At 34.2% G+C, this 15,010-nt stretch overlaps 1 protein-coding gene across 1 annotated transcript in view; it reads right to left on the bottom strand.

The window, feature by feature from the left end:
- The window catches only part of LOC118183894 (serine incorporator 5-like), a 76,599-nt gene extending 61,881 nt beyond the window's left edge, over positions 1-14,718 (bottom strand). Inside the window, exons 1-3 of the mRNA XM_035353504.2 lie at positions 14,559-14,718; positions 7,252-7,419; positions 6,884-7,062 (exon numbers count right to left, since the gene is read on the bottom strand). Of these exons, the coding sequence (XP_035209395.1) occupies positions 6,884-7,062; positions 7,252-7,419; positions 14,559-14,582 (371 nt within the window). The 5' untranslated portion in view covers positions 14,583-14,718. The remainder of the gene's footprint in view (positions 1-6,883; positions 7,063-7,251; positions 7,420-14,558) is intronic.
- Between the last annotated feature and the right edge of the window lie 292 nt (positions 14,719-15,010).

A 15,010-nucleotide genomic window follows, 5' to 3' on the forward strand; every position in this document is an offset into this window, starting at 1 on the left:
TGGCAGGTGAAAAGCCTTTGTGAATAGTAACTTTTTTTTAAGTAGTTTAGATCTTGAAAAAGAGCTGATTAGAGTAGCAAATTTGAAGAAAATTAAGTAAAATGAAACTAACTTCTGGTTAGTCAAATGACATGATTTGAAGTGAGGTGAAAAAAAAACAACGGAAGAGAACTGGATGCCTCAAGTTCAAAAGCGAACTGAACAGCAAGATCAGTTGAATTCATTTAAATCATCTTTATTACCATCATGCAGAGTAAAGGTATCATCATAGGACTAAGAAGGCTTCCCGTGGCTAACCCCCATATGGTTGTAGTACTTACTTTGAAAAATAAAATGTGTTCATTTCAGAGAAAGTTGAAAAATGCGTTCATTCTGGAAAAAGTTGATTAAGGGAAATTAACTCATTAATTTCGATACAAGAAAAATGAAATTCTTGAAGCTTATTTCTCATCATTGCAATAGATGCAGCCAATAACTTAACTTCCTGTACCTTCCGTTGTTTAAAAATAGTGGACTGTAAATTAACTTGATATTACTTCAGTATAGAACTCAAAAAACCTCAGACTCCTAACGTTGACCGAAACTTCTTTATTGACTTTCAAATAGTAAGTTAGGCGAAGAGGAACGGCGAAGACCACACAAACTCCGACTTCAGTGGCGGCTTACCAACACAAACTCAGAAGAACCTCCGCTTGGTTGAAACTCCAGTAATTCACAGCAACCTCGAAGCTCTAACCGCGAGCTTTAAAAACCTAACAAATTTGCGTCTGCGCCGCTGCTCGGTACAAAGAAAGAAATACAATTTGCATAACATCGAACATACCCCCAGCCTTGAAGTCCCAAGGGGGTTCAAACAATAAATTTAAACTGTTGAACTGCATAAACCTGAAAAAAAAATTAAAGTCTCTAAATCAAGAATTAAATGGCAAAGCGCATAGCTTTGCTATAGGTCGTTTTATTTCACCATTAGACGTGCGTAAACTCACCACTCGAACTTTCTCATCCAGACCGGGATGCACTTTAATAATTCTACCTAATTTCCAACGTAGCGGAGGTAGATTTTCGTTCTTAATAAGAACCATATCACCAATCTTCAGGTCTTGTTGTACCTTGCACCACTTGGGTCTCTGCTGCAATCTAGATAAATACTCACTGCTCCAACGATTCCAGAAATGTTGAAATAACCTTTGCACGTTCCTCTAACGGTCACTGCAGCTCATGGTTTCTTGAATTTGGTTAGATTCTGGAATAGCGTTTAAAGCCGCTCCGGTTAAAAAGTGTCCTGGTGTTATCGCCTCCAAGTCGCTACAATCACTTGAAGCTGGTACTAAAGGCCTAGAATTAAGACAGGATTCAATTTGGGTTATTAATGTCAAAAATTCCTCGTATGTTAAAATAAGTGTTCCTAAACATCTTTTTAAGTGATGTTTCATAGACTTGATACCCGCTTCCCAAAGCCCTCCAAAATGAGGGGCAGAGGGAGGATTAAACAACCATTTAATATTTTCTGAAGAAATATAACCCTGTACCTGTTCATCACGTTGAACAATAGAAAAGGCTTTCCTTAATTCTTTATTAGCTCCTATAAAATTCGTTGCACAATCACTGTGAATTTCACACGGTTTGCCTCTACGAGCTATAAACTGCTTAAGTGTCGCGAGGAATGATTTTGTTGAAAGATCTCCAACTAATTCTAAGTGTATTGCTCTTGTAGTAAAACAAATAAATAGACATACGTAACACTTAAAGATTTTGACTCCTCTACCAGGACGATATTTAACGTTAAATGGTCCTGCTAAATCAATCCCTACACGAGAAAAAGCTCTACTTTGAGTAACTCTTGAAGAGGGTAAATCTGCCATTAGCTGAGTTGCAGTCTACGCTCTAACTCTACGGCAGATAACACATTGGTTTATACACTTTCTTATAATATCTCTAGCATTCACAATCCAAAATCTATGTCGTATGACAGAAGTGAGTAGCTGCGTACCTGCGTGAAGATACGTGTCATGATAATGCTTAATAATTAAACGCGTAATATTGTGATTCTTAGGTAAAATCATAGGATGTTTCTGATTATTTGAAACTGCAGAGTTTCTGAGCCTTCCGCCTACACGCATTACTCCCGCGGAATCCAAGAAAGGACTTAAAGACAGTAATTTACTTGATGTCTTCAAGGGTTTACCAGATTCTAAACAGAATAATTCTTCTGGAAATTCGGCTCTTTGCACAATCCTAACAATCATAGAAGTAACTTCACAGAATTCTTCAGTAGATAAATAACCCTTTATACGCTCTGTAGGTAACTTGCTACAATTATTTCTAAATCTTAAACACCACGCTAACACCCGACATAACTTTAACCATGACGAAAATCTTGAAAACACACTAGGCTCTTCAAATTTGGAAGCATTTGAACTGAAACTCTTTTTCAATTCCTTCAACATAACTTCACCCTCTAATTCTACACTTGAATTTTGCTGTACATGAATTACGGATTCGTTTAACCACTGTGGTCCCTTCATCCATAACTCACATTGTAGGAATTCTGATGGAATAAAACCTCTGGTCCCACAGTCTGCAGGATTTTCTTTCCCAGCAACATAATTCCATTGAATACCTGGAACAGCTTCTTGGATTTTTGCAACTCGATTTGCCACAAAAGGTAGCCAACGGCGAGGTTCGGACAAAACCCATGCCAATGTAACCCGCGAGTCGGTCCATGCGTAAATATTGTTAATAGGCAGTTCTATGCATGATAATACTGCATGTAAGAGGTTTGCTAAAAGTAACGCAGCACACAACTCTAGTCTCGGAAGAGACTGGGTTTTTAAGGGCGCTACTCTGGTTTTCGATGTCAGAAGGCTGACTTTGACTGACGAATCAAGGTCGATTGTACGGAGATAGATGACTGCACAATAAGCCTTTTCTGAAGCGTCGCAGAAAGCATGGATATCTGTCACTACTGCCTTCGGACTCAAGACATACCTCGGAAATTGTAAGCTTGAAAGTAAGGGTAATTCTAGATAGAAACGCTTCCATTTTCTACTTATTCTTTTATCAACGAGTTCATCCCAACCCAGCTGTAAGTTCCATAACTCTTGTAATAATATTTTCGCATATATTATTGTTGGCGCTAACCATCCCATTGGATCAAAGATTTTGGCTACTTCTGATAAAATAGTCCTCTTAGTAAACTCTTTATCACTTATGCATACCGAAAAATGAAACGTATCACTAGAGTTGTTCCAATTAATTCCCAATACTTTTACTTTCTTGTCACTGTTTATTTCAAGAGAAATACTGGATTCTCGTAAGCGCTCGGGAATATTCTCTAAAATAGCTGAACTGTTTGAAATCCACTTCCTTAAGCGAAATCCACCCCTTTTCATCATTTCATTCAACTGCTGAACTAGAACATTCGCTTCCTCTTCACTTTATGCCCCTGAAAGCAAATCATCAACATAAAAATCACGAAGGGCAATTTTTGATGCTAAAGGAAATCTAACTTGTTCATCTAATGCAAGTTGTTTCATTACTCTAGTAGACAAATACGGCGCACAGGCAGTCCCATATGTAACTGTCACTAATCTAAATGTACTTAAGGGCTCACTAGGACTATCCCTCCAAAGCATTCGTTGCCAATTTGTATCTTCTGGGTGGACACGAATTTGTCTGAACATCTTCTCTACATCGGCACATACTGCAATTTTGTGATTTCTAAACCGTAGAAGAATTGGAAACAGCTCTTGCTGAACTCTTGGCCCAACAATCAAAATATCATTCAATGAAAGACCCGATGTCGTTTTAGGCGAAGCATCGAAAACAACTCTCAGTTTAGTCGTAGTACTTGATTCCTTTAATACGGCATGATGAGGCATGTAATACGTAGAGTCAATAAGAATCTCTCCCTCAGGCACTCCCTCCATATGTCTCAGCTCAAGGTATTCCCTCATGAAATCCTTATACTGTTCATATATCTGAGGCCTTTTTAGAAGTGAATTTTCTAAAGATTGGAATCTACGCATAGCTAATTGTCTGGAATCTCCAAGCTGAGAAGGCGGAGAGTGAGACGGTAATTTCACAGTATATACCCCACTTTCCTCTCTCGTATATGTAGATTTGAAATAATCTTCACATGCTCTCTCCGATTTAGTAAGCATGTCAAACGTAGGTACAGCATTCAATTTCCAAAAGTCTGACAGCATCTGATCAGTTTCCACTTGTATATTATTAACATAGATAGTAGGATTAATTTCTGTTGAATTATTCACACTACCTGAAATAATCCATCCTAGTTCAGAACGAGAAGCTACCGGTTTACCTTCTTCGCATTTAATTATTTCTCCCTTTAAAAGAGGTAAGGCAATATCTACGCCTAAAAGTATCTACGCCTAAAAGTATATCAACAGGCCCACTTTTGTAAAACGTTGGATCTGCTAACATTAAATCATTATATTCCTTAACGTACTTCTTATCCAATGTAAAATGCGGCAAAGTTCCAATAATTCTATTGATGATAAATACTGGTGTTTTAAATGACACTTTCGTCGGAAAATGCGGAACGAAGTTTATTTCCGTAATCCCATTAGTTTTCGTATCCAAAGACCCTAAACATGAAATAAAAACTTTGGCATTTCTTCTTGCTAATCCTAGCCTTTGTACACAATCTTCTGAAATCAGGCTTGCTTGACTGCCAGGGTCAAGGAGGGCTCTACACAATTGGTATTCACCCGATGAATCTAACACTTTAATAACAGCCGTACATAATAAAACTTCACTCTGAAAATTAAAGTCTGAAACACAAGATTTAATTACTGGACTAGAACTTGCGATATTCTTCCCTGACCCAGCCGATTAAGCGTGAGGTTCTGGCCCAGGGAAAAATGGCTTAGCCGTCACTGATAATTCATTCGAACTGTTCGAAACTCCTTTAAGTGCCTTTGGTTCATTTTGAACTCTTTCGAAATGCAGTAGTGTGTGATGATTTTTAATGCACTTTTTACATTTATGTGTACTTCTACACCCGAAAGCTTTATGGTTTGAAACCAAACAATTAAAACAAACATTATTTCTCTTGACAAAATTAACGCGTTCCTGCACATTCAGATTTAAAAATTTATTACATTTAAAAATTGAATGACCGGCTTTACAATACGTACACTGCGCGCGAATCTCTGAAGCCAATGAAGTTAATTTGTCTTTTGTAACTTGTTTTTTAACACCTTGCAGTTTACCTGCTTGCAAGGTTCTGGCATGAGATTTCAAGAACTCTAGCAGATTATTAAGTGTTGGTATTTCCTCACTCTTTAATGTTCTTTTCCACCATCCTCTCGTCGAAGAATCCAATTTAAACTGTACTATTAACATTAAAATAGTATCCGCGAATTGCTCCACTTTGAATCCTAGATTTTCAACCGAACATACACACTCTCTTACAGTGTCTACTAACGCTAATATCTGACTAGGAATTTCAGATTGTAAATTTGATAAATAAGGGATTTTCTTTAATAACGATGAAAGTAATTCTCTCTTATGTGAAAATCTTTGACACAATAAATGCCACGCTATTTCGAAATTCCTGTCACAAATAGTTAAAGCTTGAACAATCCGCAAAGCATCTCCTTTTAAAGAACCCTTTAAATATTGTAGCTTTTGTGCACCTGATAAACGGTCATTATCCACTATCGCCATTTTAAATAAATCAAAAAATGATAACCATTCTTCAGTACTGCCACTAAATACAGGAGGAGTTAGCTTAGGTAAGCGTATACTCGCTATTTCACAAGATTTAGTTTCCACACTAATGTCTTTAACATTCTTAACTCTGTTTAGCATTAAAATTAACTCATCAGCAGTATCTTGTACGACCTGTTGTTCTTCTATAAATACAACAATATCTTTTTCTTCACACACTACAAATATGTTACTAAAAATATCCGAAAGTTCGGTCATTAAGTCATTTAATCTAGATTTAAAAAGTTCCAACTGATCAACATCAGCAGAATCGTAAGTCACTGCAATTTTCTCTTTCAGTTTACTTAACTTAGCTTTAGCTACACGCTTTTTAGTCTTAAGCGTTGTAAATTCCATTATCTAATAAGAAAGATAAAAAAACACACTGACTCACCAAATTTACTGTGACTCCGTAGCCGACGGACCATAAAATATGTACCTTCCGTTGTTTAAAAATAGTGGACTGTAAATTAACTTGATATTACTTCAGTATAGAACTCAAAAAACCTCAGACTCCTAACGTTGACCGAAACTTCTTTATTGACTTTCAAATAGTAAGTTAGGCGAAGAGGAACGGCGAAGACCACACAAACTCCGACTTCAGTGGCGGCTTACCAACACAAACTCAGAAGAACCTCCGCTTGGTTGAAACTCCAGTAATTCACAGCAACCTCGAAGCTCTAACCGCGAGCTTTAAAAACCTAACAAATTTGCGTCTGCGCCGCTCCTCGGTACAAAGAAAGAAATACAATTTGCATAACATCGAACACTTCCTACTCATTGTTTTTACCTAAGCACAGGCTTCTCTTTTGTCATTTGCACTTCTGCAGTTACAGAAAAGCGGTTCTATAGTTAAACTTTTAAAGATAATCCAGCAAATTTATGAAATTGCTCTGATTTTTGTTGCCTTAAAACCTCCAACAATCCCTTTTTTTGACATGTTATTTTAACTCAACTTTACTTAAGATTAAAATAGGGCAAAAATTAAATTAGCGTTTAAATTTCAGCATGACAGATAATTTTGATACAGAAAAAAAGAAGAACAAAGTGTCAAACAATTAAAACAAAATATTAATATTCAATATATAATATATTTTAACAGAATACTTGAGAGTTAGAAATAACATATATTCGGATGATACCTTACCCATTGTGTAAGCCCGACCTCCAGTTCCTACTTGTTGAAATTCCAATCGTTAAGAAAGCCATGATGAAGAAGAATGCTGCCATAGCAAAAGAAACTCGATAAACAGCCATGTATCCCACAAGTAAATCACAGTTTTCTCCAGCTTTAAGTGTTATACAGGTGATATTATACTGTGGAAACTGAAAATTCAAATAATTTTTTTAATATATCAGTATACTGACTGACATTATAATTAAACAGACATTAAAAAATTTACATTACTAAAAAATTTAAATAAAATGAAACAAAATTATGATAATTCAATAACAACAAAATATAAATATGCTTCTCCTTTCTTCTGGTTTAAAATATCCAAAAACAAATCATACTATTTCAATGATACGATCTTGGACTTCCTGTGTCAACATGATACACATTAGTAGAGTTCCCAGAAGTAAGAAAAATGTATACATTAGACGAGATGATGTTGATTCCTTGATGGCTGGCAAGAAGCCACAGCACAAGCGACATGGCCGACACCCACAACAGCATCCCAGCTATTAAAAAGAAAGCAAAATTCACATATTAAAAATATTTTTATAACACAAATAAAATGTGTTATATAAATATAACACATTAAAAAATTTAGCATTTTCTGATTATTTACACTCCCAGTGTCAACACAACAGTAGAACATGTTTTTGACACATTTTGAGTACACATATGACAATAGTAAGCCTATGCATATGTGTATCACACGTGTTTGAAAACACATGGACTTACACACTTTAAATTTAACCATTATTTTGTGGACCAGCTGACAACACCTGTAGAAATATAAATATTAGCCATATACATATTTTTTCCTATTAAAATGCCTCTTTATTATCATTAATGAATGAAACATTAGCTATGAGTCATTACAATTGCCAAACAAAAGTTTTCCAAGTTTTCCATCAGATTGATCAGAAAGTGCCAAAAAGGTTGGTATTAATAGGAAAGGATTTCTCACTTTCAAATCAATCTTTCTTCCTTTCGATTCAAAATACTAAAATCTGTATGAGAAGCCACGGTAAAAAAACATATTAAAGAAATAAAGTAGCAAAAATTATCTAAAAACAGTAAGTGAATATTCATCGTTGTAAACTCCTGGATTTTAAAGCAGCAGGAAACAAAATCTTCCAAGTTTTAAATTTTCATTCCTATTTAGGTAGAGCTGTCAACATTCCTCATAATAATATTCAAATAAAGAGGCCCACTCATAGCCAAGTAGCTAAAGACCCATTTAATTACTCCATCTTTAGGTAGCCACACAGCAAATCTGGCAGCAAGAGTAACAAAATAATTTTCTCAACACTTTATGTTTACAATTAATTTTTTGTTTTAAAGAATAAGTTCATAATAAAATGCTATGGAGAAAGTATATTAGCAATCTACCCATCCTTAATACAGTGATAATATACAAATGTGATGTTTAAAGATAAAGCTCAGCAACTTTGTTAATTATAACTTGATTTAAGATTTTATTAATATGAAAAACATTATAAAAGAACACCTGACAGAACAACTTTTATAAAGGTGTTACAGTTCTCTAATAGTGTCTTTAAATGAAACAGATTTCAAACATGAGGAAATTCGAATTCAATCTTCTTTAGTGAATTGTTATACAGATTTGCCTGAATTGGATGATATAATTTCTTCTGCTTTAATTAACACCAAATCTGAAGGTTTTGATGTTGAATATGAGACAAACTAAAGAATTTCAAGAAAAATTAGATATAGCTCCCATTTGTACTAAAGCATGTCTTGATAAACTTTCAAATTTTTGTGAACTGTTGCCAATGAATACAGGTGAAAAAACAAAATCAAAGCTCCCCAATATAGAATTTATTAAATTTAATGCGGAAGTGAAAGACTGGCTCATGATTTGGAGTCGGTTCAGTAGAATTCTTTAATGGTGATGAGTAAATTTCAGTATCTCATCCAATGCATGACAGTTGGCAGTAGAGCACGAGAAATTGTAGATAGCTATGTGCTAACTATTGATAACTATGCAAAAGCCATTGATAGCCTAAACACAAAGTTTGGCCGTCAAGAGCTACTTGTTGAGTATTATATCTGTGAACTGCTATCACTAGTATCACTAGTAGTGATTTTGGTAGATTCAGATGAAAATGCAAGTTTTTTCATTCATCAGCTAACTACGATCATGGCAAATACACAGTTTGATTTAAGACGATGGCTGAAAACAGAAACAAAAGGGATTTATAAAGAATTTGAGCCTTTAAAAGTAATAGGACTATTGTGAGATAAACAACAAGATCTTTTAGAGTGTGATGTTCAAAATATAGACAAGGAGAACCCCCAGACACCAGACGGAATTTGCTATCTGTTGTACATAAGGCATTTGATCCAATAGGTATTAGCTGCCCTCTCACCCTTCTTCCAAAGTTATACTTACAAAAGACCTAGGAAAAAAAACTGAGTTGGGATGCTGAATTCCCAAACGATATTAAAGAGAATGTTTTAAAGACTGACATACCTTCATTGTCAATGAAGATTCCTAGACAGGTGGTAACATTTAGATGATGCTCCGTTGTACAACCTACAAACTTTCACTGGTGCCTTGAAGAATTCATATGCAGTCTTAGTTTATTTCAAAAGCAAAAATAAGGAGCAAGTAAAAATGCAGCTTCTTCAAGCCAAGTCCCAGAGCAGCTCCGTTAAAAAAATACATAATCCCCCAGACTTAAGTTACTACAGTCAAAAGTCGTTAATCCGGACTCGTCGGGACTTCGGCGATTCCGGATTATCGATTTTTCCGGATTATAGATCATCAGTTTAAATCTGGTAAGATGGCATGCAAAAATTACAAAATTAAAAATATGAAACCGTAATTTATGAAATAAAAAACAATTATGATCTAAAGGGTATCAAAATTTACAAAAAGAAAAAACTTAATATTTATTTGTTTGCTCTATTAAACATTTCCTTCAATGTAAGTTGCTTCGTTTCATGTGATAATACTTTCTCTTTAATTCTATTAAACAGACATAATTTCTTGTTTAGTTACATAGTTCCGCTGTTCAAGTCCTATAATTGCTGTGTTGAGAATACCGACTAATTTGTCAATCGAAATGTTTTCAATAACCTCTGGGTCACTTTCTTCACTGTCGGAAGCGAATTATAATGACCAGGAACGGAAGCGAATTATAATGACCAGGAACTTGATTTAAATCACATCAAAGACGGAGTACATCGAGATGAAATACTAAACTTAGTACCGAATTATAATCCAAATAAAATAAAAACATCTGCTCTGAAGATAAGGATAGTGTTGACAGATCAACTTCCAATGGGCGTGAAATTGATAAACAGATTTCGGATTTCAAAACATACTTTCGCTTTGTAGATACAAATTACATATTAGTAAATATATATTGGAAATTCTATTTGACATAATCTTTCTAATCTATCATAATCTAATAATGACATTTCTGCCCCCCCCTCTGCCGGGGAGCAGCGTGAAATTGATAAACAGATTTCGGATTTCAAAACATACTTTCGCTTTGTAGTAAATATATATCGGAAATTCTATTTGACATAATCGAAAGTTCAAGCTTACTTTTATAAAATTGCTCTAACAGTCTGCAAAAAATAATAAGCCGGATCCAATTCGATCTGCAACATTAACTGAACAACGCAATCTGCAACATTAACTGAATTAGATAACTTTAGCTTAGCGTATAACTCCGTTACACATTAAACGCGCATGCGCACAAACATATTCGCAGCCATAAGGGTCTTATGCGCTCTCGTAAACGCCTGTGCGCATGCGTGAACGCGACGCATGCGCAGAAAGTTTGTAGCTTTGAGGTCCGGATTATGGGTGTCCGAATTAACGACTTTTGACTGTATTCTGTTTCATTAGAGCTAGATTAGCTTTATTGGTAAAAAAACTTGGGATTGAGATTTTGAACGAATACTGTTGGACTGATTCTACTACAACCCTCTTTTGGATTAAGAATAATGGGACTTGGGGAACATTCATCAACAACAGGATTAAAGAAATACAAAAACTGAGACTGACACCATGTTCCAGGAGCCGTAAATCCAGCAGATTTACCCTCTAAAGCAAGGGTGGGCATTAAGTCGATTGCGATTTACCGGTGGACCACTAAGACATTTTGGGGTGACTGCCTTTAGTAAGACCTAAGACATGCATACTAAAAGAAACATATTTATGGAACTCCAACGCCAGCTAGACTGGAGAATCGGCTATCACAAACGACGTGACTGTGTTTATTTAAGCAAATAATTTAATGAATGTGTAAACGACACATATACCTTCATTGGGTGCACATCATGATGTACGTCGGTTACAGATTCATGCGTTCGCATATGTTCGCTGCTCATTGCATTGAATACGTCCACGCTCCAGGGTCTAGCAGTCGACAAAGTTCTTGAAACATTCAACTTGACAACTTTGTGTTACTTGTGTTTTTGTAGTAAAAATAGTACTCTTTCATATTTTAAAAGAGGGGTACAATGTCAAAAACAAGTGTTAAGAAATGAAAAACATGTAATTTTAATACAGAATGGGAAGAACAGTTTTTCTTTGCAATGGTGAATGCAATATATGACATGCAAGTGTGGCACTTCCAAAAAAAGGAAATGTTGGAAGGCATTTCAAAAGCATACATTGAAGTTTCGATACAGATTTTCCGTTAAAAAGCGAACTGTGTAAACAAAAGTTAAAAGGATTTAAATCACATTTAATTGGACAACAATCATATTTTATTAAAACCCTAGCTCTAAAGAATGTTCTGCTAACAACTTAATGGAATTCAAATGGTGAGGAGGGACCACGTTGGTTGACACTGGCTGAAAGTAAGTGGCCTCGCTCAAAACCAGTTGAAAATGAAAAGGAAATAACGGCTGAACAGAAAAGGATTTTAACTTCAATTTTAAACTGTGATGGCAATATGAATTCATGGATAATGTGTTATTTCTTGACACACACAAAAATTTTAAGAATGGTAGTATGAATGCTTAGATTCATTAGGAACACATGAAATGAACACATGAAAGTAAAATAAACTGGAGAATTGAAGGTATAAAACTGTTTGCAGCAGAGAAGACTCTTGCTTACACAGCTTATGGAGAAACGGTATAACTCATTCAGAAAATTTTTTGCCTGGAGATATTGTCATCAGTTGAAGAGGATTCGAAAGAAGGGAAACTTTCTTTGCCTGATCAATCTCTTCTGTCTTGCTAATGAACCAAAAACTGTTGTGACAAGAAGCAGAAAGACTACATTGCATTACCTTCTAGATTTCTGGAAGAAACTTTTAAACTGAATTACTAGAGCTTCAGCTTACTTTGATACAATTCATTAATATTTAACACTATTCCACGTGATCTCGCTTTGTTCAACCATGTCGCCATGCTGCCTTTTGTTCGACCATGTCGAATTCCCGGAATATCTACTAAAGAGGGGTGCATTAATTAAAATACAACAACACGCCAAACAAATATTAACTTAGAAGATAAACAAAAAATGATGGTTCGGTAAAACCATCGAAACTAGTCCTGTGAAAAATTTGAAAATATAATGCTGATTTCTGTTATTTGGCTTTTAAGTTAAGGGGTGCATTAGTCTACTACTAAAGGGTTGAGATATTCACCAAGCATGTGTTAAACGTGAGTATCCATTAAATGCCCATTAATGGAAGTTTGAAATATCTAACTTTTAAGAGAATTAATAAAGAAGAGCACGAATTAAGAGATTATAATTTGCTCAGAAAAAATATTTTGACATTTAAAGCATTAAAGCAGATTCATAAAAATAGCTTCAAATTTAATTAATTATGAATATGAAAATGTTTATAGCATTCTCTTAAATTTTGTATAAAAGCAAGAATTAACTTCAAAAAGATTAAGATTAAAATTTATCTATAATTTTCCAAAATATTGCATGGAATAAAAGTTATTTTATTTTAGACTGCATATAATGGAATCAATAAATAAACCTCAGAGATAAAAATCTTATAAGCGTACAAAAAAAAAAGCAGACATGATTAAAAAACTGATAATCTGTATTTATATTGCTTCTTATATTAAAAATTAGTAATTTAAATGAACTTAAAATTAAGCTGAATTGAGCTTTAAATACATTCAGTGATAAATCAGCAGAAAAACACCTGAAACGAGATACTGCAGTTAGATCTTGCATTATCCTGTTCAGATCATCCACAAGAGTAGCCAAACGGCCTCAATATATATTTTTGTACTAAAAACAATTACAAAGATAAAAAAAAAAAAAAATATTTTATTCTATTTACATTTACATTTAGAATTATTATGTTGTTCCAATAAGTAAACTGGTTTGTAATGTTGGCAGAAAATCTGCTTCAGTCAGGCTTGAAACACTCGTAAGACACAAAAATTTGCAGCTTTGTTAAAATGAGGTTCATGTCATTTAAAAACCCATATGAAAACTGGTTGCACACAAGATGGATAAGAGGCATTCAGATTCCAGTATTAAAAAGTTCTAAGCCAAAAGCTCAGCACAAAATTATTTTCTCAACACTAGTGCTCAAGGTCTTATACTAAAATAAGAACATCAAATCACATGTTGGTTATTTATCAGTTCATTCATATATGACTGCAGTGTGCTCACACAGCAGACATGAAGATAAACAGAAGTATTTTCAGGATCTTTTTTTACTTTCTTTATTGTATGTGACAAATGTATTTAAAACTTCTGTTGCATTATCAGAGCTGTAGCCATGGTTTTCAGCGCCTGGGAACAACTAAAGATTTTGCGCTCCCTTCTCTGTGCTGAGAATGGTAAAATATCTCATTTCAAAATTTCATAACAACAATCTAGTGTCCCCTGAATGTTGTGCCCAGGGCAAGATGTCCCACCATGCTCCACCCTAGCTATGACATTGTGCAATATATTTCCTTTTCATAAATAATTCTGCTTTTAGCATTTACTTATAAATATATTTTTATTTTGGATGGAAACTTACGTATAAATAGCTTTGATAAAAAATATACTTATTTTAAGTTCAAGAAAACTCTACATATATATACATAAAAAGGACAGTTAAAAGTTTCATGACAAACATAAAACAACATACACACATCAATTAAGTATACAGACCACAGTCATAAATTTTCCCAATTTCTTCCAATACAATGTTGCATTCAATTATCTTAGAATTTTTTCACACTGTTAATCATTCAAACCATTTTACGGTATTAAAGAAAAAACCAAATACTTTTGGCCCTAAATTTGTTTAACATATGGCTAAGCATTATGTATTTAATTAATGCAGTTACAGAACATTTAAACAATTAAGTAATTAAATTTTTAGCTTATATTTTTTCCTTAAACTAGACACGCATTAAATAAAACATATTCGATGTTTCTTTGCAATTCTAGAATTTTTACGATGCACTGGTTTCACTAATTTAGCATTAATATCGAAACTTAGAATTATCGAAATAATATAGAAAATGATAGTTTTCATTTCAAAGCAACTAAAATTCTACTCGAAGAAATAATATCCTTACAAAAAAGCATGAAGAAAATTAGAATATTTCTGACAATAATAAAAATTTGAATTTTTTTTTTTTTTTTTTTTTTTTTTTTACATAATTATAATACCGCTATCACAAAACTTACCTGTCCATCACAACAACCGCCCATTTTCGAGTGAGAATGCTTTACGCAATATCATTAAAAAGAATGGACAATGAATCATAAACAAATTTAGAAAATTAACGAAGCGTAAAAACACAAAAGACAACTACATTTCAAAACAATGACAAACTCTTTGTTGCCAAATGACAATTGTAAGAAAAAGTTCTTTTCTCAAACTTTTAAGGACTTTCGAGAAAAAGTAGCGTAGAATAACGAACCTCTATGAAAATATTTACAGCAATTTTAAACATTTTTTTTTTTGACTGAAATATATCATTGTTCTAAGTTTCTAATTTTTTGGAATTTAAATGCCATAAAGGTCCTCGTCTCGAGCTACCAGACGGACCCGAGTTAAAATCGCGGATCTCCCCTCTGAGTGCTCTTCCTCCTCAAATTTGGGTGGTGGAAAATAGTCCAACCTCTCTTCGGAGTAG

The sequence above is a fragment of the Stegodyphus dumicola genome, chromosome 6 (assembly GCF_044657685.1).
Source record: "Stegodyphus dumicola isolate Sdum_Otavi_A_Nest chromosome 6, ASM4465768v1".
NCBI lineage: Eukaryota > Metazoa > Arthropoda > Arachnida > Araneae > Eresidae > Stegodyphus > Stegodyphus dumicola.